Here is a 27034-nt window from a genome sequence, read left to right on the forward strand (position 1 = left end):
GAAATTACAAAGATTTAATAATGAACAAAATAACCAACGACCAAATCGTCTATTGGCGGTTGAATCTCTATTAAAACTTTTAATAAATGACAAAATTTTAATTACAGGTAAGTACTTATTTTTAAAAATATAAATAGTGATTATATACAAATTGTACCAATGTTTATATATGCACTAACCGCACTCTTACTTGTTTCACTGAGATTTGCACATGCCTCTACATTTTTATAGCAGCCTAACAACTTATATTGAAAAAAAAAATACAAATAAATTGATATTACAATAAATGAATTGGTATTTTATTTCAAGATTCGAGAGTTAATATTTTATATTTTTCTTTAAATTTGTGGTTTGCTCATATTTAAAATAAAAAACACTTTTTTTTTTAAAAAAAAAAAAGTCACAAGAAGTTTTCTGAGTTTTAACCAAAAGCAAGTCATTATAAATGGAACAAAAGCAAAGTGAAGATCCATTGTAATTGTTAAAGTACTAAAATAATGTGAATATCCTCGGTCATAATGACGAATAATGTCAATTGGTAATGCAGATGCCCACTTATTAAAAGTAGGGGACATCAACAACGTTCATAGCTGATGAAAACTTAGCCTGTGGAATAAGAAAACAGTATTACATCATGAACTATGAACCATAAGTATATATATATATATATATGATCAATTGTTAGGTTGATGTAATGGATTCACATCTTCATTATGCTTGATTTTTTAGACCGAGGGGTCCTGAGGTTCTTATTGCTGATCAAGCATTTCTCCATTTTGCGCTGTGAGGTCTCGCTGAACTGCTATTGATGTCGATGATAACATTTGAGACCGACGCGGAGTCGATTTCCTCCTTGAGTACATGATCATTTTGGTGTTTCTGGGTTTGAGCCTAACTTGAGTCGTAGAAGAAGAGAGTTCGTCATCACTCCCACTGAACTCAACCCCATTAGAGCTCCGGCAATAGAAGGTGTCAACATTGTTCCGGTTACCGGCAGCAATGCTCCAGCAGCGATCGGAATTCCAACCTGCATAATGGATTCACTCCATTGAAAAAGTATGTACATGCCCGAAAACATCTTATTCTTGTACTATTGGAGAATTATTTTTTCAAGAGGCTAATAATGCATGAGAGCAACATCTATCCATTCATTTCACTGTTTTACGCCTTCCTGTTTTTTTATTTGTCATATTTACCTAGTTCACACTGATTAAAAAAATTTGGTTAAAGTTTGTTAGTTACCTATATTTTATAAATAATTTCATTATTTTTCAAAACTACCCCTATTTAAAACTCCACTAAGTAAAGTATATGATTTAATATTTAGTTGATTGTGATTTATTAAAAATTGTACAAGTACATTAGATTAAAGTATAAATTTTTAAAAAAATTATTTAATATTTTATAAAAGTAAAAAGGAACAAAGAAAAGGTCCAAAACGTGACAAGTAAAAAGGTACGGAGAGAGTATCAGATTGGCATGATTGATGAGATGATAGCAACAATATTTCTCACAAAAACCAGTTTAGAAATGTGAATATTGTATCGATGTCTATAGTGAAAATATAATTAACTTCAATCAACAAATTACTGAGAAAATTGATGGGCAAGAGACCTTCAACGTAACGCACTTCAAGGTATTTTCTTGAATATAATCCATAACAAAAACTTAATCAATGTCACCAGCATAAAAAAATCATTGAGAAAATGAAACGCAGCAAAACTTACAATGTTATATGCAAACGCCCACCAGAGATTTTGCTTGACAGTCTCCATTGTCAATTTGCTCAATTCCAGTGCATCAATCAACTGAACAAATGCAGCAACATTGCGAGAGATTGCAGAATGCATTAGAAAATGGGAAATAAGGAGACTGAGGTTAGCTTAGCAAAGGAATAGAAATGTATGCATATGTTCCTTTACTCACAGTGCATCAATGCCACATTGTTTGTTAAATTACAGGGGATAATCGAAAGTAAGTTAAAAATTTCACATCATAGTAAGAGCTGCTGCAACTAAAAATATCATAGGCTCATGGTCTACTTCAACAATGTCAACATCTGACTGTTTGTCTATGGTTCCTACAAGTTGAGAACATTAATGGCAGTGAAAAGGCTTCACATTTTGTAACCTTTTAATTAACTTGTTTCACACCAAAGGCCTAGAGATAAACCAGTTCACCAGGATGAATATCAATGACCAATCTATTGCATCAGCAGTGAAGCGAAGCAGTTTATGAGAGGCTCAAAGTTATGCAACAATATAGCAATTAATACAGAAGCCATGTAATGCTTAGGCAAATACAGAAGAAGACTATCAATTATTGTGAGAGATTTGGGATTAACTAAAACATCCAGGGAAAATTGGTATAGGTACCCTAATAATTTCGATTTACTAACCGTTTGAAAAAATGGCATGAGACAGTATGAGAGTAATCAAATTGGCAATCTTTTGACCATCAGAACACACCAGATAAACAGAGTAGCTTCATTACTATCTCCCCACAAGTATACATCCAAGACACAACTCATAAACAACCAAACATATACAAAGTTAACCAATATGAGAGGTAGACGGTGCGAAAAAGATGAAGTGAAAGCGGAACCTTATTTATCAAAGGATTTGAAAGGATCTTATATTAGAAGCAAATCATCAAAGACCTGCAGACTAATTTCCTAAATTACTTCAAAAGAAGCCAGATATACATGAATAAGATAACAACAGCTAAAACACACTAACCACAAAAAAGAAAAAGGAGGAAAGCAAAGTTAGGCTATTATGCCAGAGCATGAATTCTCATGAACCACTAAGAAGAAAAAAAAGAAAAGAAAAAATTGGTAGGTAGAGAAGGCCAGAAGTCAGTCATGATGTATCAAAAGAAAGAAACAAAAAGCAGATTATTGGGTCAGATATCAATGTTCTTTCATCAGTTGGCATCTGTTAGTAAGCTAAAAAGATCAACAAATGATATATATATATATATATATATCTAGAACATAAAAACCAAAGAAGTGCAACTTCTTAAGGCTATAAAAGAAATCGTGGTCTTTCAAAGTTTAAGCTAGAAAATCACCACATCAAATAGAAAAAATAGTTTAAAATATGTCAGATCTAGTACCTGTGATAATTTGTTTCCCATAAGGACAATGGACGACACATCACTAGCTGCACCAACACCTTCACCCATGGCAATTCCAACATCTGAAGAAGCCAACGCAGCAGCATCATTAATACCATCACCAACCATTGCAACACCTTTTCTCCCCTTCTGAAGTTCACATATGAACCTTTTCTTTTCTTCTGGCTTGACACCTGAAAGCACCTGACAAATCCAAATTCACATTCAAAAGCACATAAATATAGATATCAAATTCTTGGGAAAGAAAAAATTACTAAGGAATCAATGGCAGGACTCTATTTCAACTTTTGGCTTCCATTTCCTTGTTTAGTCCTTTTACAGTTCACATTTAACATCTGTTACCCAACAAACATCATAATTGAGTAAAAACTGTGAAGAGGTACCTACAGGAGGAATAGTCACCTTCCAACCACTGACACAAATGTGCATTTTTCTGATTTATAAACTGGAGTAAAGTTGACAAGATATGCCTTTTGATTGAACAATCAACTTTCTACGTTCATAATTGGATAAGTTCATTTTTTCCAACAAACTTTGAACCATCAACTCTCAATCAGTTTTATGGGCTACGCAAAAAGAACCATCTGCTCTGATATGCTCTTCTTCATTATAACACGATGTTATAATCTCCCCAAATATTTATACTAATGGTGTTCCCTAAGATATACATTTCCTGTTTGGATTCCTTTTTGCTACAATATAGGCATCTAAAATTGTATTTAGTCTTACACTTTAGGCTAGTCTAAGTATTACATCCTCCAAGCAGAAGTTCATATGCATGCAAAATGCGTCATATGTCATAACCACTGCAAAGTGACATGTCCTCACCAACCATTTTAAGTAATTATATTTGGAATTGGTCTTAGACTCAAGCTTTCATTGAAATCCTTGTGCCAAGACAACGGCATCTGGGGTATGATTTTCTTTGACATGGCTAACTCATATAAAAAGTGTAGTTGACAACTATGACTTACAAAACAATTGCTTTTAGAATGAAGTTTGTCTGCTAGTCAATTGCTGGCTACCTCTAATACAAATATCAGACAATACTGTAAGACATTACACCAAGAGGTGCCAGATTGCCATACATATGGAGCATCACTGAATGAAGTCACTAATTTTGAGAGAACACTGCCCATGAGGAAAATGTATGTTATCCGAAAGTGACCAAGCAATAAAATGTTAAACAATAAATATTACTTAATGAGATATCATGTCCATAAGGTATGTGATCTCCAAATTCCTTTCCAACTCGACTGAAATACAGAAGAGTTCACAATCATAAATAACTAAATAAGGGAGAGAGTAAGGTATCATCGTATTTGAAAATTAAGGAATGCACAAATATTAAATTTTTGCAATTCAATGAAACTTTAACTTGAATAATGAGCCTTCATTGATTTTATAGGAAAGAAAGAAATCAAATCCCTAACCAATAAGAATCAAAGGTAAACTTCACTGTATCTGTAGGCTCCAATAATTTTAATAAAGGAGGTTAAAACTTAAATAATTAGAAAAGAAACAGACCTTGTCCTTCGGTATGCCAACCACTGATGCTACATATTCAGCAGTACTCTTCCGGTCTCCAGATAGCATATAAGTGGATAGTCCCTGCTTAGTCAAGGACTCAACAACTTGTCGAGCATCTTCCCTGATTTGGTCTTCAAGGTAAATAGTTCCAACAAACTCGCCATCAACTCCCACATATACAACCGATTGATTGTTTAGTTCTGCCTCTAATGGCATGGGGTGATGAATTCCGTGCCTGTGAACAAAGAATTGATCATGATTTACTAATAGTAAAACTTATTCAGTTCATCAGCTATGTTTTAAAATAGTAACAAGCTTTGTGCAAAACAGGATCGTCATTTTCTATGAATCAGGTTATAAGGTCGACAGGCTCAGCAGATAAGTTGCATTCTCAACATGAGTAAGAAACTAAGACCATTCCATTATAGTTCTGTCTCTGTCATCATTTCTTCAAATACACAGCTTCCACTTATTAGTTGTTGTGGGTGAGCTAAAAGAAACCACTGATACAGGTTATCAATAAACAAGCCAAGAGCAGGGCTTGGTAGTAAAGATTTAAAACAATTTAACATGACACATTTCATGGTTTACAAAATTATAAAGGAGACCAATAAAAGTCAGAATGAATCTAATAGAGAAACTTTTTACGGGGATACCTGCTAAGCCAACTAAATGTCCCAACCACAACCATCTTGCCCTCAACGGTAGCCACCGCACCAGAACCAGGCTCCTCCTTAAACGTTCCATCAGTGGCCTAACCATAAAATTTTCATATTGAAATTAAGGAATAATCTGAGGAAAGAACTGTGTGTGCGAGTGAATTTGTTCCAATACTAGCAAAGACAACAATTGGGATCAGAAGCACTGGGATTACAAATGAAAGAGCTAATATAACTATGCTCATGACAAAAATAATAGCTACAAAGAAATAACATGAAAGACCAAATATAGTTCAAGTGCATTACTTTGGAGGAAAATTCTACGAGAAGCTCTGCTTACAGAATATCAAGATGATCATCATACCAACTCTTTGAAATGAAAATTTCCCACATCCACTAAGCATGATTCTAGTCCTAAGATTAATTATTTTTATTTGTTCCAAGGCTTGAGTAACTGGACTCTCCTACAAAAAGATTTGATTCTTTTACATATGCAAGAAGACTTCCAAAATGAACATGACTTAACTCTTTACTTTGAAATTGTGCCTTTGAATTATTTTTTAATGATCTATCATACAAATCTTTATTTGTCGAAATGAAACTCCTTCACTCTTCCAAGCCCAGCTTGATTTACAAGGCTATTCAAATGAAGGAAAAATGGATGCAGGCATGTGATTGAGGTGATGTCATATTCAAGATTTTGAAAGGAGAAAAGACATAAAAAGCTGTAAAAAGTAAAGTGAAGCCAAGTGCCAAGGACATAAATCACCTTCACATTATGACAACCGGCAGCACGAGCAGCTTCTGTTATAGCTTTTCCAACTGGATGATTTGTATTTGATTCAACTCCAGCAGCCAAGTTTAAAATTTCATTTTCTGTCCATTTTCTGTATTCAGATATCATGTCCATAAATGCTTATGCTCAATATGGAAATGCAGTATATAGTATAAAATCAAAGAAAATTTAGGCAAATACACAGTTAAAATTTATGACAATGGGAAGTCCAGCTTTCAGCTTTCAGCACCAGATAATAACATTATATGCTGAATTCTGACACTCATGACACAACACTCTGAAAAAGATCTTTGCAAACAAAAGGAAGTGTTAGAAGTATCATCCACCAGTAATTGTGCAACAAGTTACAGTAGAATGAAAGAAACTTCTCATTTCAAAGGAATTTTGAAGAAAACACTCCTTGATATAATGTATGAAGGACACTGTCTTGCAATTTACTATAATCTAGGTTTACCTATGAACACCAATAAATGCATAATTATTTCAACAACAGATTATTAATAATAATAATAACAAAAAAAAGCATTAAGCAATGCTGTTTAACAAAAAGGACATCCTACACCATTCCTCAAGAAAACAAGGATGATAACTTTGTACAAGGCCCTTGAGACAAAGCAATAAAATCATTGTAATAGAACTTGAAAATGAGCTAAAAAGTAGACAATTATTTTGTAATTTTTCCTGCAACCACCTTTCTTACTAAGAGGTGAAACCAAAGGAGCTTCTTGTGGCATATCATGATAACAAAAGAAAGGATAATTTTAAATGTAGGAATAATCTAGCCATAGAATTTATTTTCTGGACTATTAGTCAAATAAATGACAAATCAACAATATTCTGAAGATGATACCCATCAAAATAACTGAGGATGATGTATCCAGTTAACAAAAATAATAATAACTAACATAATGGTATTTGGTCAGATGATTTAAAATTGCTACCACCTAACTTTGAAAACTTATTTTCCTCAGGTTGGGTAGTCAAAATGCTGGTCACCACAGGTTTCCCAATTGTCAAAGTCCCAGTTTTGTCAAATACAATGGTGTCAACACCTGCAAATTTTTCAAGGACATTTCCACCTCGTAAGAGTAATCCTTTGGTTGCTCCTAAGGATGTTCCCACCTGAATATTTATTTTCAACAAGATAATATTTTAAAATAAGAAATTAAATTGTTTAACATGTTAGCTGTGAATGTAAGCAGGTACCAGCACGGCAGTTGGTGTGGCAAGGCCAAGTGCACATGGACAAGCAACAACCTGCACATGAAAGTGAAGGTATAATTAAATAGGAGCATCAAACTGATTACAAAATCATGTGAAAAAGAATGATAACAGCATCAGTGATGCAAAAGTATGTTAGTCAAGCAATGGCACTATGAGTGTGAAGAGGCACAAATACAGCAGAATTTACAACCATCTGATGAGTCAATTTCTCTCATGCTTAAATGTGAAGCAATGGTAATGCTTCTTCACTTGGACCAACGTAAATAAAACTTTCTTAATGGACTTACAGAGTCTTTACTAGGGCTTTGAAACAATTGAGCAGCTCTTTATTAGATTACTAAATTAATCTAGGTTCGATATGATTATTAATTAATGAACTGAGCTCAAGCAGGATACGTAAAAAAAGACTGATATAGCCCAATTTGACATACATATATATATATATATATATATGTATATATATGCATCTACAATTCTATATATGCACTTTTTCAAGCTAGCACCAAGTTTGGCTGAATCAAGCTAGTGACAAATTTAAATCATTTACAGCCCTAGGCTATAGGTGTATGGAAATTTCAATGATATGAGCAACATTTAAATTCTTAATATTTGAGTAAACTCCAAAAATATTTAAAAACATTGAAATATATGGGAAAAACCTTCACATTCTTTCCTCGCTAAGAGGAATCAAAAGATACCATTTAAATGACCTGGATTAGATTAAACCATCTGAGGTCTAAGACAGGTTGATCATTGTTAAATAATTTCTAGATAGAGGCTCAGTTTATGCTAAAAGGGAATCATATTTGGGTTGGAACTTGGAACTACTCATTTCAAACAGCAGCAATGATTAACCAGATCAATGCAGCAATCATCCCCATGCCTCCCTTCATCAGAGGTGAAGGTCAAATAAATTTATTATTGGCCTTTAAATCCTTTGAAATTCTGAAGAGCATGCCTGGCAACTAAAAGCAATATATGTGATAATTGCAAGAAAATTATTCTAGCTTAAAGAGGCATAAAATACTTTTTATATGACAAATTTCACTTGGATAGAGTGTTTGTACCAAAACACTGCAGGAAAGTTGCAATGCCAAAGATATAGGACTCCCATGATAAATAGCAGCTGGTACAAGTTGCGAACCAAACAAACTCCAAAACATAAAGGTTGCAGCAGAGAAAGCCATAACCCCATAAGTAAAATGTCCAGCAACCTGCAAAATCAGGTCCCCAGCATAAGATGTAATGTGATAGAGATGTATGTCACATGACAATTACCTATCATAATTTTGCAAAGAGTTATTCGTCATGCAAACCCAAATTAATTAAATGGAGTACCAAAAAGAAAAAAGGCGAATCGAGAATGCATACATTAGCAAGCATTTTAAACCCTTCCCCAAATTTCCATATGGTTTATTTTTACACAGTATGTTTAATTATGATTTGATTCTTGAAATATTATTCATCACAAGTGGAAAAATGTGCGGACCTTGTTAGGCAATTGTAATACCAGTAAGAGTGTCAGACTCTAAAGTTCAACTCAAGTCAAACATGAAAAAAATGTTAGCTGTACCAGCATAAAGAATAAGATTACCAGGTGATATTAAGAATTTCAAAGAACATTCTGTCACAAGCTTAAGTGATGATATATTTAATTTTAAACATTATTGAACAAACTTTCTGAAATCAACAAGTGTCAAATTATTAGGAATATTAGGCTATTAATCCAGAAGGCTAGTCAATAAAGGAGATCCTTTGATTAAGGAGATTTGTTTGTTTTAGAAAAGTAGATTTGATTTTATTGTGTAAGTCATCTCATACCTTATTGGGTTTTAAGATTTTCTATAAAGCTTGCAATGTTTATTCAATATAAATCAATAAGTGAGAAGAATTCAGTTTTACTTTTCTCTTGTAGATTCACATGGTATCAGAGCTAGATTAGTGAGCAAAATTGTCCAGAGTCATTGTAGCCCATTTTGATTAAACCAACAATTTCTTGATGAGAACCCCTTTCTTAAGTGGGGCCAGGCAAGTAAGGAGACTCGCCTGATAAGAAAGAGACCAAATTCTCCTTTTGGTCCTTCAACTATGGTATAGGTAGAAGAAGCTAGTATGGAAAAACTATAGCCAAAACAACCATGACTCATGACTGGCGCAAGGAGATCCCTATATTCCTCTGAGAGCGAAAGTTCAACACTCGGTGGGACACTTTGGACAGCCACAACCCATGGGGGAGATCACTTCTCTCAGGTGATGTCAGTGATTAATGGAAGGAGCAAGCTCAAGCATCTAACTTGAGCAGTGCCGCAACCGGCAGTAGGAGACAATACTCTGATTTTGAGGGGAAATGAATATGAAAATAACAATAAAAAGCCTTGGTGTAATCATTGCAAAAGGCATTGACGTACATGAGAAACTTGTTGGAAGATTCATAGAAAGCCCCAAATTGGAAGAATAAATAGTTCTGACAACCATGCTTTTTAATCATCTAGAAAAGAAAATCAATGACACAAAGTACTCAGGAAGCGTCTCAATTCACAAAGGAACAATGAGAGCACTTGTACAAACTCTTCCAATGTCCAAATTTTCAAATATATCCCTTTCCTTAGCTCAAAAAGATAATTGCCTCTGTTCTTCTTGGATCATATATTCTGGAACCACAGATAATCTGACAAGTTGCTCCCGTCTTTTCTCTACTCATACTCCTTGTCAAAGAACCAAAAAAAATCAAAATTGTCAATGGGTCATTGTTGGCAACTTCTGGGACCAGATCCATTCCGATACCCCACCTATAACTTTGCATAGTATCCTTTGTTTTCCTAAACTTTCTTGTAATCTTTTTTCCTTAATAAAATTGTTAGATTTTATATTTTTGGTACTAGTGGGCCCTATATGGGCTCTATATTGGCTTAGGGGTCTTACACCAAAAAGTCTCAAGACTTAGTGGCTCAACCCCTATACCTATATATAAACCCATTACACTTCTATCACACAACCGATGTGGTACTATATTTTCAACAAAAATAACTAATGATCTCAAGTGTCAAGCTAATTTCTATCTTCTCGGCGTGCATTTCAAGAAATGGTCCCAAGAAGGACAGTTGGCAGTGCTAAAGCAAGTGCACATCTCACTTTCCTTGAAGATAGGACTGACCCTGGAAAACAAGTTCAGCATACCTATTTTAAATCTGCTTTTATTTCTAGTGATGTTGTGCTTTGGCACTAAAGATTACATGCCAATTTTTATTATTTAAAACACTTGTTTCCTAGTTTATTTAAAAATAAAAGTCCATCTTCATTTGAATGTAAAATTTGTGAACTGGTTAAGAGCTATCCAAGAGTTCGATACTCATGTCACCTCATCAATCCATTAAACTTTTATCCATTATATTATCTACAATAATAGTTATATTATATGGAACCTACAATCATTTCAATTATTCACAATATAATTTCATAAGAAATATAGTTATCCAACAAAAATATTTCATTATTATATGAAAATAATTAGTTAATATATCCAAAAAATATATATATTTTTTTAAAATACATTATTACAATATTTTAAAAAAATTATACAAATTTCCATAAAATAATATATTGTTAATTTTTTAAAGACTATTTCTATCCATAATAGAGTGAAAGATTGAAAGTATAGTAAAATGGAAAAAAAAAATTGAGAATGAATCATCTATTTATAGACATAAATTTAAAATTTAAAAAAAAAACTGCAGTTTTACCGTTTCAAGTTCATGCAACACTACTTTTCAATTTACACCCCACAATTAAATGCTTGGTGGCCGACTAAATGAAAATTTTCGTAAGATTTTAACTTAGGGATTAGGTTTAATTCATTGATAAATCTGGTTGATATTCCTATTTGAATATTATCCTTTTGGTTAGAATTACTACTTTCCAGTGTTTTATATGCAGATGGTTAGAAGTCAGCATTAATTTCATGATTATTTGAAGCATTCTAGAAGAGAAGCTGTGAAGAGATAAATGATTATAAAGGAAGAAGACAGCATGCAACATGGCTAACTAGTGTCAACCACCGTAGGTATGAAACATAATGCAGGATCTTTTAAAAGCTCCAAGACCACCCTGTGATACACACCACACCCGTCGCTTAGCCGTCAAAGAAAACCCTAACTTATTTCACCCCATATAAGGCAATGGAAAGGTTTCATAGGGCATCTTTGGCTGTTGTGGTTAGGGTTTGCAGTTTAGAAACACCAAAAGGCCAAAGCACACATCGGAGAAGATCAAGGCTTAAGTGAAGATCTATCGACTTACAAGCATGGAACTCATCAATCAAACAAAGTTTTTTCTTAGTTTTTTTTATTTTTGTTCAGCAATGCTTAGTTTGAACATTATGGGTTGTAAATCAAACATGTGTGAGTAGATCTACTTTTCTAGGATTAGGTGATTAGTGCTTTTGATAAACAAAGATTTTATATTGACTTTTCTCTCTATTTTAATGTTTAAATTAACTTTGATTTAATCCTAGGATATTTCTTGTGACTAGAGGTTATCCAGGCAAATCCGGAAATGAATAAGGATAATGAAAAGAGTAGAGAGAAGCCATTCAATTGATGGAAAGATTGCCATTCTCATAGTATACATTGACAATATCATTCAAACTGAAAATGGCATAGCTGAAATGGAGCAGTTGAAGCAATGCCTAGCCTCTGGGTTTGAAATCAAAGACTTGGGATCACTAAAGTATTTTCTTGGAATGGAGATAGCTGGATCAAGAAAAGAGATTGCAGTTTCACAAAAGAAATATGTGCTTGATCTGCTTAAAGAGACTAGCATGAGTAGTTGCTGTCTTGCAAAACACCAATCGATGCAAACTAAAAAAATTGGAGACAAAAAGAGAGATCCAGTGAATACATCTCACTACCAAAAACTAGTTCAGAAGCTGATTTACTTATCCCATGCATGGCATGACACAACATTTGCTGTGATTTTATAAGCCAATTCATATATTCTCCTCATGAAAAGCATCTTAAAGCAGTCTATCACATCCTGAGTTATTTACAAAGCTCTCCAGAGAACAGGCAATTTTTTTAAAAAAAATGAGCAAAGCATTGAATTCAGACTGGGCAGGATCAGTTACAAATATTAAGTCAACAATGCACTACTGCATGCTTGTGTGGGGAAACTTAGTAACATGGAGAAGCAAGAAACAAAGTATAATAGCTCGTATTAGTGTTGAGGCACGAAGGCAGAACATAGATCGATGGCTCATGGAATTGCAAGCTAGGACAAGTTTGGGAAGAACTTAAAAGGATTTGTGACTACATCTATGAAGTTGTACTGTGATAGCAAGGCAGCTATTAGCATCGCACACAATCCAATCCACTATGACAGAACAAACCATGTTAAGATTAATAGGCACTTCATAAAGGGAAGACTGAAGCTGGAACTGTTTATATGCTGTTTGACCCAACATCACAAGCAGTAGCAGATATTCTTACAAAGGAAAGTCAGACACGATAAATATCTATGCACCAACTTAAGAAGGGGTGTCAACCAGGATACTTAGCAAAACCTGATTAAAAAAAGGCTATCAATAAAGGAGATCTTTTGATTAAGGAGATTTGATTGTATTAGAAAAAATAGATTTGATTTATCATTTAAGTTACCTCATACCTTATTTGTTTATACAATTTTCTGTAAATCTTGTAATATTTATTCAACATTAACCTAGAAGTGAGAAGAATTCAGTTTTATTTTTTCCTTTATTCTAAATTCGCACAAAACATTAATTCTAAATCACAAAGTGGAACCTAAAATACAGAATTAGACTTTTCAATCTTTAAGTTTCGCTTAATGATGTTATCCATGAGATATGATGTGACATGAAAGAAAGCAACCAACAAACCTTGTCAGCAAGCCGTTGCACAGGAGCTTCCCTTGTTTGTGCTTCTTCCACCAAGCGAACAATATCTCCCATGGCAGTTTCACCTCCAGGCCTTCTCACTTCAACTGTAAGTGTGCCATTCAAGTTAATACTTCCAGCAGTTACACTAGCCTGACAAAGGAAACTCTCAGATTACAAGCATGGAAAGAAACAGGGAAATGATTTTCCAGGCACGGATGTAGCCTTAAGCTACAAGAGGCTTAAACATTCAAATGAGCTGGGATGAAAAAATTGATAAATTATAAATAAATGAAAAGATAACTAACGCATACCCCAGGAAGTTTTGTTACTGGCATAGGCTCTCCGGTGAAGCTTGATTCATCAACAGTGCTCCTTCCAGCTTTAACAATTCCATCGGCTGGAACACGATCCTAGATTGTTTATTATTTACAATAATTAAATCAACAAAATAAATGTCCAACACAAGACCAAAGCCAATAGGAAGAGTTAAAAATCAAAAAGAAAAGGCAGAACATGGCTCTATTAATTGATATAGAAAAGATTGGCTAACAATAATTAGCCAACTTATATTGTAGAACACATTTGCATAATTGAACAAATAAATTAAACTAAATTAAATTAAAACAACCCAAAGCACAACCCTTCTTGGTTATTTCATCAAAAAATTTTCTAAAAAACATAAAGACCATTTGGCTTACCAACACAATGATCAACACATTAAAATGGGCTGGTTTTATGAAACCGACCACATCAAAAGTTCCTATTCAGAGGCAACTCAAATAAATTGGGAACTCTGCATTTCCTTTCTAAGTGATCGCATCCAAGTTTTACAAGAGAACACAAAGGCCATTTAGCTTACCCCTGGTAGAACAACAATATGATCTCCAACAGCGAGGGTATCGCAAGGAACCTCAACAAGTGAGGAAATTTGCTCAGTATCATTATTCACCATGAGGCGTGCTTTTGATGGAAGAATGCTTAGAAGTCCAGTCATGTCACTGGTGGCTTTTAGTTTTGCTCTTTGTTCAAGATTCTTTCCTAACAGAACAAATGCTATTAACATTATTGGTTCTTCGAAAAATGTTTTCCATCCCTGCATACAAATAGAAGTGTCAACAAGACATGAAATATGATTCAAATATTCTCAACAAAATGAACATCGAAGAACATGATAATCCACAAGAATCAAGTACATGAAAATGTGTGTTAGAGGTGAATATGATTTATGAGCAGTAGATGCAAAGGACATAAATTATAATAGCCACGCCCAATGGTTGAGTTAAACAATGTGAATTTGATTGAGAAAACAAAAGTCAAACAAGTGCTAATAATCTGTAAATTTCTGTAAGAACTCCAAGAAGACTTAAAAAGTGTAGCATGTCCCTCGGTAAAAAAGAAATACTCTATCTTCACAACCACTCACCTAATCTTTATGAGATCATTACTATTTATAAAGCACACAATTCAAAGGTTGAACATATTGATATTATTAAACAGAATGGTCAAAAAGGAATTTTATTCCACTAACTTAACATTCTAATGTTATGGATCTTGAATTAGAAAGTAATGCTTCCAAATCATGTAAACTTGATGACAGAATTATAGCACACACAAAACAAAAAATTTGACATTTTCTCATATAAATGTGAAAGATAACCTAGCAGGAATTGCTTGCACACCTTGATCAACATGCATCCAAATTGAACGTATCAGGAGTACAAATACCTTTAGCACGCCACTATTGATGAAGGAATAAATAAGGTTGTCTATGGGAATTCTGAAGTGAAAAATACAACTAGACTAGCATAAAATCAAACCAATCTGCAAGCAAATACAAGAAATATGCAATCAAAGCCTAAACACTTTGATTAAGGAGCAAGGAAAAAGATCAAAAGCAAATCATCTATTTAATGCTACCAACACAATTCAAAAATAACAGTAGCAACAGAAAATAATACAAGTTTTCAATCCCACACCAATTGATGGCATGGATTTCTTCAGGGAGTTGGCCCAAATTGACTTTGATTTCCTGGTCATCATATAAACATAAGAGAACCTTGAGACTATATTAAAGCACATGCATAGGTTCCTTCAAGAAGTGTAGTGAGCAAATAATGCAATACTAGTTGGTAATTTGCCCTTCTCTAGGATAGCACACTAACAATTTAATACCTGAATAGTTGGCAGCTCAAAAGGCCTATTGCTTGACTGCCATAGGAGATGCTAGCTATCTTGTTTTTAATCCAATGAGCGCCTATAAATTCTAGCACTTTACTAAATCATCATTATTCCTGTTAATGTAACTAATAGTCCACATAAGTTAATTTGGAAAATAGGGATCTGAATATATATAAGTCTGGGCTTCTCATCCTATAAACTTAAGTTTTTGGGTTGAATATGACTAGATAATATGCTTGATTTGCATCTAACATGATAACAGAACTTAGTTTGTTCGGTTTGTTCGCAAGGTGGCTTATTCAAATAGGCTAGCACTTATCAAGGGGGTGTGTTAAGTGTAACTAATAGTCCCACAATTTGACAAATATGGATTTCCTGTTGGGTTTAGAGCTACAGCAAAAACTTCCCAACAAAAAAATAAAAAAAAAAAATAACACAGCAAGCCATAAGTGAGAAATCATTCATGGGAACTATCAAACTTTCTTTACCAATGTCAGTTAGCCCTCAGAAGAACACAGTAAAGCACAAGTGGAAATTTTGAAAAGTAGAAAGCACTCTATAGAAGGTTGTATATTCCCAGCCTAATATAGGTATGAACTATAAACTTTTCTTTCAAGCAGTAAAAACTCAAAACATAATCTGTTCTCTTGATTACTTAATTATATGAGAAAACTTTATTGCTTCCAAGTAACACACAAAGACCACAACTAAAACAAAGTCATAGCAATATATGCATATTATCCAATCGATAAATGAATAAACACCACTAACTTGACTTGCAGCATTTGATGGAGAAAGGTTGGGACTTACCAGTCTAGGTAAGAGAGCTGCAACAGAGCTGACAGCAAAAGAAGATAAAGCGCCTAAACCAACTAAAGTATTCATATTAGGGGAGCCCTTGAACAAACTCCTCAAGCCATCAAGAATAAGTCTACGACCCAGGACCAATGAAACGTAAACAAAGATAGTGATACATGAAATCCAGTGGAATGGCAGGCATGCATCCACGAGGGCCCACTTTTTCCTAGAAAATGAGCAGCATGCCCCACAAGGCACACAGCACATAATACCCAGGATACAGCAAGCTCTCTACCTGGAATAACATAAAACTGACAATGGGCTTACACAAACTGAGGAAAATTTCAGCAGGTACAATGTTAATCGTTCTAATAGCTAAAAGTTCAAATCATTATTGATATACAGGAAATATGCAAAAGGCATACCACTCTGCTTCAAGCGTTGAAGCTTTTCATTGAACTTCCTTTCAAAAACTCCATTAAAGGTTTCTCTCGCTGAATCTACACACACACCAAAAAAAAAAAGCAAATTTATTATGATATACGGCATAATGAACCTTAAGATACATGAGATGTAAACCACATACAATAGTTAAACAGCACCTTGTTTAACAGTTCTACATTCCAAGACTAACATGATAGCACTCCAGCAAATAGTGGAAACGATGTAACTAAAAGTGAATACTACAGAGTTCAAGAAGACTTACGAAGAACCAGGATTTCAAGCTTTAAAAACCAAGAAAACATTCTACTGGTATTTACAAATTTGAGCCACATTTAAACAGCATATTGGTATCTTAAAAAATATGAGGGAGATAACGTAAGAATGATGTGGAGTAATAGCACATAAATCTGGTTTCTGCTTTGCATAGAAAAAAAAAAGTTTCCATAAGAGTTAAAATCTAGGATGTGTAGGTCTTAAGGCTATAAAGCATTCAGCCCATTGACTGCTATAAATACCAGAAATGGTGGTCTGGTACCAAACAAATCTTTTATCCAAACACATACCAAGAAAGAAAGAAGCAACAATTATAGGACGTCCAAATACTGCAACAACTAGATAACTATCAAGAGAACTGAATATAGTATACTTAATAAAAAGGCCCAACTTCGAGAAAGTTCATGGGTTCTTAGACATCAAATCATAAACCAAAACCTAATGAGCCAAATGATCTTAAGAACCCTCAGTATCATGTTAAAGGTCTATTCAACCAAAAAATTGTAAGCCTGAAACTGAGTAGTGTCGTTTTACATAGAGCTTACTATTCTCTTATGAGTTGAATACTTCATCAATAACCCATGCTCAGACTAGTACACACTCCTAGAACAAAACCGATGGCCTTCATTGACAGAACTGCATCTGACTAAACTCTCAGCATTAAACAAGAAAAATTATGTGCACTATATATTAGTGTTAGATTTTATATTTTGTACTAGTGGGCCCTATATGGGTGCTACATAAGCTTAGAGGTCTTACACCAAAAAGTCTCAAGACTTAGTAGCTCAACCCCTATACCTATATATAAACCCATTACACTTCTATCACACAACCGATGTAGGACTATATTTCCAACAATTAGATACCTCCATTAGTACGCTCTAAACTATGTATTGTACACTAAAAACACACTGTTCTCTAATCATGATAAATTGAAAACTTTGTCAAGCACTATATTATAGATAATAAGTGCTTCCCTTAGTATAGACAGCCTTTCTTGACAAACAATTGCATCTGCCTGAAGAACGTTCAGCATTAAAAAACTACAAAGCCATAAGCCAAACTACAAACTAGGGTTTTGACACATAGAATTAATTGAACCTCAAAACTACAGACTTTCCCATTTTAGGTCTTCACTAACCCTTTGTATCGAGGTAAAAGAGTGTTTCAATTCTTCTAAAGCTAGATCAGACATGTGGAACAAACATTTCGACATGTTGTGATTATGACATGGATGAAGCATGTATTCTTATTTGATATCTGGACGACACCATTATACAATCAATAAATACAGCTTAATTCACAGAAATCAGTAAAGAACTAACAAATGTCAAAGTCATATATAGACATTGTTACCCTTGTATGTTTGACATATAATAGGTCATCTACAAATATTGCCACCCTCATTTGTTTACCATAGTGCTTACCATTTCTCCATCTAGCATTTTGTTAATCAAAACAGCTTAAGGAGAAAGTTCTTTATAAACACCAAATCAGAAAGAGATTACAATAACTTTAAATCACAATTTAAATAGTTCTCTAAACAATACATATTGATGCTTGATGCTTCATCTGTAAGACACTATAATGGACTCAATGTAAATTGCCTGATTAAATGAAATAACAAAGAAATATAGCATATATAAGGAATACTAAGTAATAAGCGAATATGACTATTAAGCTTATACTTGACATTTAAAATTATTTTTGTGAACAGCAATATTTACAGAGCTCTTTGTAAAGAGCATATGCAAACCAGATTACAGAACTTCAAACACAAGGTTGAAAGAGACCACTAAACAATAGATAAGAATCCAAATATATCGCATCCATGTATGTATGGCACCATAACATACTGAATGCAGTTGCTAAATTAGCTGAAAATGTAAAAGAACTCCAATTCTATAATAACATCCATAAACATTCAGTCGCTTATTATGCATGACATTCTTATTATTATTTACTTCAGGATCAAGATTCAAAACTTAAATATAAGACAAGAATATATGACTATTGCAGATTGATCATCAATTTTCTAATGTAACAAAGAAATCGTCAGGAGTAAACAGTTAACAGGGACAATGACACAGCTGAACTGCATTAAAACCATATTAAAGCTACAAAAACAGCTAATTAATTAAAAACATACAAAAGCTGAACTGCAGATGGGTGGGTGGGTGTGTTTAATGGTGTAAAATCGATACGGTGATCCCACAGCTAATCACATCACTTGCTTAAAAGCAAACAATTAAATTTACTGAATTTACAAAGATATGCAAATGTAGAACCTAGAACTGTGTCAAGTAATGGTCTTGGATGACATGATATATGACTACTTCTGGGTTGAAACTTTGATTTAGTAGCTGAATTTAGATGCCACCAACCGTCACACAGTTAAGTGAACTCCATCTTTTATTTCCTTTGATATACATAAGAAAAAAAATATAAATGTAAATAAAAGATAGTAAATGGTGAGAAGTCATATGCATGTGAACGCTATAAAACTAAAAAAAGACTCTTTTGCTGGTGTTTAACAGATAACACGAAATAATGCTCACAAGCAACTATTAGTCATCTGATTCAATAGCTGAATTTAAATGGAAAATATTGTTGTACATAGGAAACATAAAACTATCAAATGGGGGAGTAGTGGAAGGGATGAAAGTAGAAATGCTAGAAGAAATGCTTTTGCAGGTGATCAACATCAGTCTTTGACCAAGTACAAAAAGCATGATACATGAGGAATGACTTTGCTCTTCAGAATTCTTCAGGTCAATCTGTGACCTCCCACCACTAACCAGAGTATAATAACCATCAAAGTTTCTGGCATGCATAGGTGCCTGAACCAAATTCTGTTCAGCAGAAAGATTTATCCAGAATATAAACTATCAAATAAGACCCAAACTTACTCCAGGTCCATCAATACAATCTGATAGAAGTGCAGCTCTAGGTGCATTCCTCCAAACTTCTCACCAACCACGTCATGCATCAATGATGAAAGGAAAACATTCAGTCACATGCAAACATGTATTGCCATTGCTATTCAATAGAAGCAAAATCAAAATACTGGGGCAGACAATGCCATCTAAAGAAGATGTCTATTTTTCCACAATTCTGAGACATCCAATTTCAACATTTGGCTTCACAACACACGCTATAGCCTAGATTCTAGCGCATCAAATAAGTGTATCAATGATATCTGTACAACATGACCATGCAAAACAGTAGGGAACCACATTCTTCACCAAAAGGATAAGGAAAAATCTAAGTTTAATTTTGACAAAGTCATCAAATTTAATTAGTGGTTGCTGAGTATTCTTTTGAGTGTAGCACAACTAATCGACAAATTCAACAATCAAAGAAATATTGTTTTGGCAAGACATGTCCCAAACATCTTAGAAGTACATGACCAAAGTCCCCATCGACGAGTTTCTGTTACTCATTCATATTTCTTAGGTGTAACTCTTTTCAATAGGAATAATTTCAACAATTAACTGATGATGTTTAAAATCTTTCAGCTACTCTCCTATTTCAGCCCAAAATGTCTCCACCAAATTACTCCGTTCCAGTTGCCAAGACCACCTATGTGTAATAGAAAATCTCATCAATCATATGATAAAGCATATGGCACTAAATTGAAAGAAGTGATAACAAAATCAGGATGTCAACGGCAGCATCTTGGGTCCACAAAAAGGAAAACCTAGTGGATGAAAAGAATATCACCTTGGTAGTGGGATATCTCAGCTCCATTTGACATCCACCCTCAAATTCCTAAGATTGAACCCCTTCAATTGGAAATCCCTCGCCTGCCAATTTAGACACAAGCTTCCATTTAATGACAGAAACCTCAATGTATTTTTCTCAAGCGCAACAAATTGAATAATCTGACATGACAAGCTATGACCTACTCAGCCTCTATCAAGATGGTTTTATAAAGAGAGAAAATAGTGATAGAGACCCATCAACCTGACTTTCTTAGGTTCATGTTTAACATAACAAGCAGTTAACCACCACCGCCTCAAAACTAGCTGCACATCTGAAAATTTTCATCCAAACTACCACAAGACAAAATTTCGATTCCTGAGCTCTTCTCACAGCATATTTACCCTTTGAATTTCCAGTAATATAACTTTCTTGTGTCAATGTTCAACAAACTGAAGCAAGCAATTAACCTTAGATTGCCCAATAAGTATATCAAACAAAAGAATTTTCATCCAAGGTAGGAGCACTGTAGATCTCCCACGGCAGGCAAAAGACACAACAATGAATAGTAACTTATACCAAAATATCTAAATGAAGTCAAAAGTGGAGTTCCCTAGGTCTTAGCTCTGGAAGTTCAGTTAAATCAAAATAAGATGAGCAAGCATGGTTAGAAGGCTTTTGATTGGGGAGGGTCCTAACAGTAATTTTTCTATCAGATAGCAATAAGCTGCAGTAAGAGAAGTTTGGTCCAAGCATTCTTGATCCTGATTCTAGCCTGGCAGCTTAGATTGTTATTAGAGATAAAACATGAGTTATTTTAACTGAAAATGACCAGCTTCAGTTGGGCACAGCAAAATTTATGGGCAGCTCTATTTGCTTAATAATCTGATCAATACAATGGTAACCGCCAGACAAGTACTTCAAACTTAATTTATCATTTGAATTAATGTCTACCATGTCAAAGGCACTCCATAATACCAAATAATCAACAGAACTACATTAACAATTTTGGAAAAGAAAATCAAATATCACAGGATGTATTTTAAGTAGCTCCAAATCAGCAAAGTGACTTCTTGCCCATGAAAAATGAGGCGTGGTAAGAAGAAACAATGGAAGAAGTGCCTCCAAGATATTTGAATTGCCGATTAATACCATGCCTGGAAAGGTAGAAAAATGGCATGGAGCAGAAGGAAAAAAAAATGTAAACCACAAAAATCAGAACCCTACAGCTGCAAAACAAGGAAGCAAGAAAACATATTATACTTATGTTAAAGCCATCTTAGGACAATGTTGTTATATTGTTAAACAGTTCTTATATGTAGGTGGATTTGCATCATGCTAAATAGATGGTTTTAGCAATTTATGCAAATGTGCTTTGTCCGTGTATCTCCTTGACAAAGCATTAAAAATTACTTCAGATAAATTGGTTTCAAATTTTCAATATTAGGTAGGTTAAATGTGCATAACTATTCCAGCGATTAACATTTATAATGCACAGAATCACCAGCATGATGATACTGAGAATTCTACAACTTTTTTGTGCTGTACCAGACAACTGATATGGAAAAGAATCCCATGCAAAAAATGTTGCCTACAGCATTTTAAGCAAATACAGCAGAAAACAAGTTACCTCGGAGGCTGGACTTGAAACCGCAGGTGGTCAAATGCATTGCCAGTTTCTCCCCCAATTGCTGTTTCCAATTTTGGGAAACCTTAGCTTCAGGGGTAGTCCACACAACTGCCATCTCAGTCGCAAGGTTGACACTTGCAGAAGACACCATAGGCTGTAGATAGGAAGATAAGCATATGTCTGTCACACTATTAATAACTTTATTTCATTAAAGGATTGAAAACATGATCAATCACCAAATCAAAACAAAGCCACTCACATCACAGAACATGCAAAACACCAAACGTCAGATCAAGCAACATGATAGAAGGTAACACGAGAAAGTCAAACAAACAATGCACAATGAAAAACATGTTATAAACGCATAACACATCATCAATCATGTTAAATTTTGCAAAACAATCAATGAAAATTCCAATATTTACAAATTGAACAAAAGCCAAAACTCCCAAAAAAATAATTTTTACCTGACTTTCCAAAATGCGCTTCACACTAGCAGCGCATCCACCACATGACATTCCCTGCACATTCAAAAAAAAAAAAAGACATTTTTTTCAGAAAATAAAGTCTAGATACGAATTTTAATTAAATTTTACTTGCGCACAAGAAGCGAAGTAAAACACGGCACAAAAAAAAACGAAAAAGAGAGAAGAAGAACGCACTTACTCCAACATCGAGGATAATCACATCGGCACCCATCCCCGACGCCTCACCAGCATCCACAGCAAGAGGCGACTTCACCTCCCCATCTCCCGCACTCTGACCCCCACTACCATCTCCTCCTCCACCACCTCTCCCACCTCCAAACCCCTCACCAGCACCACCTCCAGCAACCCCAGAAAATCCCGCAGCAGAGCTCGAGACACAAGCAAACCCAGGCCGCGCCAAAGCCGCACTCCGCAGCACATTCCCGATAAACGAAATCAAGAAACGCTCACGGGGCGTCCTCAAACCAACGAATGAGGAACATAAAGGTGAGATCGAAGCCGGGAGAAGTCTCTGCGCTCGGATAGGAGGAAGCGGAAGGCGGCGGTGGAGAGAGGATTTGGATGCGAGCCTCATGGTTCTGGATAAGGCGAGCATAGGGATTCCGGGAAGCGAAGCAACCTCCATCTCTTCAAGAGCTCTCCTCCTTCTCTTGGTTTGGAGCTCGGAGCTCTCTCTCTCTTCTTCCTCTGTTTCTCTGTGGACTTGTCGTCGTAGTTGGGGTTTTAATGGTAATGGTACAAATGAGCTGTTGTTGTTAATGAAACGTGTTATAAATGTGGTAGTTGCGTGCGTGACAAGCCTCAACGGTTGGATTGAACGCTCTATCGGTATCTGACCGTTCATTCGGAATGATGGGTTTTCATAATTTTAAAATAAAATAAAATAAAATAAAAAACTTTTTTCCCCTCTCCTTTTTTGGATAATTAGTAATTATGCTTATATCAGTGTAAGATATTTACGTCTCAACAACTATGTGAGTTTAAATTTTTTTTTTTTTTATCCCAAAACGATGAAATGGTTTATTGATAGCGGAATCTTCATTAAATTTTTTTATAAATAATAAAAGTTCAAATCATGAATAAAGAAATATTTTTTTAGTATGAGTAGCGGTTGTGCATGAGTTATTTTAGTATTCATATATGTGTAAATCTAGTCTTTTTGTGTACATCCCTTATTTTTTTTTAGTGGTTTTAATCACTTATTTTTGTATAAATTAAAAAAAAATAAAAACCTTATGTCACACGGGTTGAGATCATAAATATATATTGAGGGAGAAATTAATTTTCGATTTATGTAAGTAATTAGCCCTGTTTCCAACATCTACCTAAACTTTTTTTTCATTTTGTTAACTCGAGATGCCAATTCGTTAAGGTTTTCACCCTCTATTATGTTATGCAATGTTATTTTTAATTGGGTATCCATATTTAATTGGTATAAATTTTTTATTTAAAAAAAATTAGATAAAATATTGATTTATTAAAAAAATGATAAATATAAAAATAAGAACAGATAAAGAAATAAAAACATCACTTTATTTGTACTTTTTTATTAATTTTGTCTTCTCTTTTCTTTTTATTTGATTTATAAGTTGTATGTTTTGTGTAATCATTTATAACTCTTTTTTATTTTTAATAAAGTAGTTGTTAATGTACTTTTATTTAAAAAATAATTAATACTCCTTTCATAAGTGTCATATTTAAAAAAAAAAAATTGATCCAATTTTGACTTAATTAACACTGATAAATTTTAATATTTTTAAAACTAAAATTTTATTTTCTAGATAATAATAAATGTTATTAATATTAATTTTTTTATAAAAAATGTAATTATTAAATTTTTATAAAAACAATATTTTTAAAATTAATTTTTTATTAAAAAAAATAATTATTTATATATTCAAATAATTTTAAAAATTTTTTAATAACCCAAACTCCTTGTAAGAAAATTGGTATTTCATTCCCTCTCCAATCAAAACACTGAGTATTCTTTTCATCAAATTTTATTTTATTTCATTTTTTAATAATGCGAATAAGTTATCCCAAAACATAGATGTACAATTTTATTTTTACTCCTTATTCACGCATTGAGAGAAAAATTAAACCTTTAATCTTCCGCATAAAAGTCAAGTATTTTAACTGTTAGGCAATTACAATGCTAGCTTATCTTTTGTATTTTACAAAAATACAAAATAGATAAGACAAACTATTAACATATAAAAAAATAAAGATTGTTTTAAATAAATGTAGACAAATTATAATCCTCAACTCTTCTTAAGAGAGAGAGTCAGAACCCTTGATCTCTCATTTGAAAGGGAAATAAGTTATCACTTTCTATGATTGACATCCATTTTTTTTAAAAAAAGGTGAATATATAAATCATTTAAGACGATTGTTTGGCTTGCTATAAATGAAGTTATAGTGTTAAGTTAAAGTGTTGTACTTTAACTTACATAACTGGAAAAACGTTAATAAAGCTAAAATGCACTTCACTAGATAAATGATGGGTAAATTGCCTCGCTAGGGAATATAATTGCGTGACAAGCCTCAACGGTTGGATTGAACGCTCTATCGGTATCTGACCGTTCATTCGGAATGATGGGTTTTCATAATTTTAAAATAAAATAAAATAAAATAAAAAACTTTTTTTTCCTCTCCTTTTTTGGATAATTAGTAATTATGCTTATATCAGTGTAAGATATTTACGTCTCAACAACTATGTGAGTTTAAACTCTTTTTTTTTTTATCCCAAACGATGAAATAGTCTATTGATAACGGAATTTTTATTAAATTTTTTTTATAAATAATAAGAGTTCGAATCATGACTAAAGAAATATTTTTTTTAGTATGAGTAACGGTTGTGCCTTATTATCATTTTGGTCATCCAATTTCAAAACGTATTAAAGTGGTCACTCAAGTTATAAAAACTTTCACCGGGAAGTCACCCGAGACTCTTCGTCGCCCAATAGCTTATGTGGCTTGTCCACTTCAGATTAAGTCGATGAGTCATCAAAACAATGACACCTCAGCCCTTTCTTCTTCTTCTTCTTGTCTTCTGGTTCTTCTTCACTACATTCTTCTTCTCAGTCCTTTCTCCTTCTTTTTCTTCTTTCTCTGATTCTTCTTCTCTACCCTCTTCTTCTTTGCGCCAGTGTTCTAGAGACTTTTGAATCTAATATCTTTTTCTTTATTTATTTTTTCATGTTTCTCAAACTGTTTTCTAAGATAAAATGCTCTTTATTGCCATGTCAGACCGTCATCTGTTCATTTCATTGTCAGGAGATGATCAGGAGATGATGGTGTTCGTCCACAACTATCATCTCTATTGACTCCACTGGTTGATGTGATTCAACTGGATAAATTTGTAAAAAAATGTTTTTTCTTTTGTCAAGCTTTGCATTTGTCAAGCTTAAGCAAGTCACCCTTACCTAGTGAATGATATATGCATAATATGTCACACAATTTCGTGGAATGTAGGTAGCGGTTATGACCGATTCGATAGAAAAGAAGGAATAGTGTGTATTTTTCGTTGGGGATTTCCTGGAATAAATCGCCGCATCTTCCTTCGCTTCCTTATGCGAGATATCCAATCAATCAGAATGCAGGTTAAAGAGGGTCTTTATCCTCGTCGTGTCCTTTATATGGAAATCAGAGGCCAAGGAGCCATTCCCTTGACTCGTACTGATGAGAATTTTACTCCACGAGAAATTGAACAAAAAGCTGCTGAATTGGCCTATTTCTTGCGTGTACCGATTGAAGGAAAAAGAAACTGAAAAATAACTGTATTTCTCAGTATGAGGGAAAAACTTGCTAACCCCCTTTTATTTACTACAACTGAAGTTTCTTCAGAATGCTCATTCGAGTAAATTAAATTCTATTTTATGTTGCTGTTCTGTTGGCGCGTAGCGCCCCCTAGAATAAAACAAAAGCGGAGAACCCATATGGGTAACTATAATGAAATTAACTATAAAAAAAAAAGAAAATATTCTTAAAAAGAATAAGTTATTTGTATACCAAACCTATTTTGTATATGGCATCTCTTTTCTCTTTTGCTTTTTTGTGGGGGGAAGAGAGAGAGAGAGAGATGATGATGATGATGATGATGATGAAGGACCTTATATCATCAACGCCATAGAGGTGTGAGGAGGAGCCTGACAAGTTGACGATGCCAAGCTGAAGGTTACAGCTAACCCGGCGAGACCTCCACCATGCACGCCCTCTCAAGTGCTCCGTCTCTCATCCAAGTCCATCCTCAACATGAGCTCGAGATCGACCTCGAGCTCCGCT

At 34.0% G+C, this 27034-nt stretch overlaps 1 protein-coding gene across 1 annotated transcript; it reads right to left on the reverse strand.

Annotated features, from left to right (window-relative positions):
• Positions 1-467: 467 nt before the first annotated feature.
• Positions 468-23476, reverse strand: LOC120249429 (copper-transporting ATPase PAA1, chloroplastic-like). Its single transcript, XM_039257935.1, is given in 18 exon segments — positions 468-1027; positions 1728-1808; positions 3118-3321; positions 4666-4903; positions 5325-5422; positions 6097-6214; positions 7073-7245; positions 7330-7380; positions 8415-8561; positions 13238-13387; positions 13549-13647; positions 14097-14330; positions 16226-16363; positions 16366-16508; positions 16639-16713; positions 22263-22416; positions 22730-22783; positions 22929-23476. Coding segments are annotated over 18 exon segments (2766 nt in total). The 5' UTR covers positions 23376-23476; the 3' UTR covers positions 468-865.
• Between the last annotated feature and the right edge of the window lie 3558 nt (positions 23477-27034).

This window comes from Dioscorea cayenensis, chromosome 19 (genome assembly GCF_009730915.1).
Source record: "Dioscorea cayenensis subsp. rotundata cultivar TDr96_F1 chromosome 19, TDr96_F1_v2_PseudoChromosome.rev07_lg8_w22 25.fasta, whole genome shotgun sequence".
Lineage (NCBI taxonomy): Eukaryota > Viridiplantae > Streptophyta > Magnoliopsida > Dioscoreales > Dioscoreaceae > Dioscorea > Dioscorea cayenensis.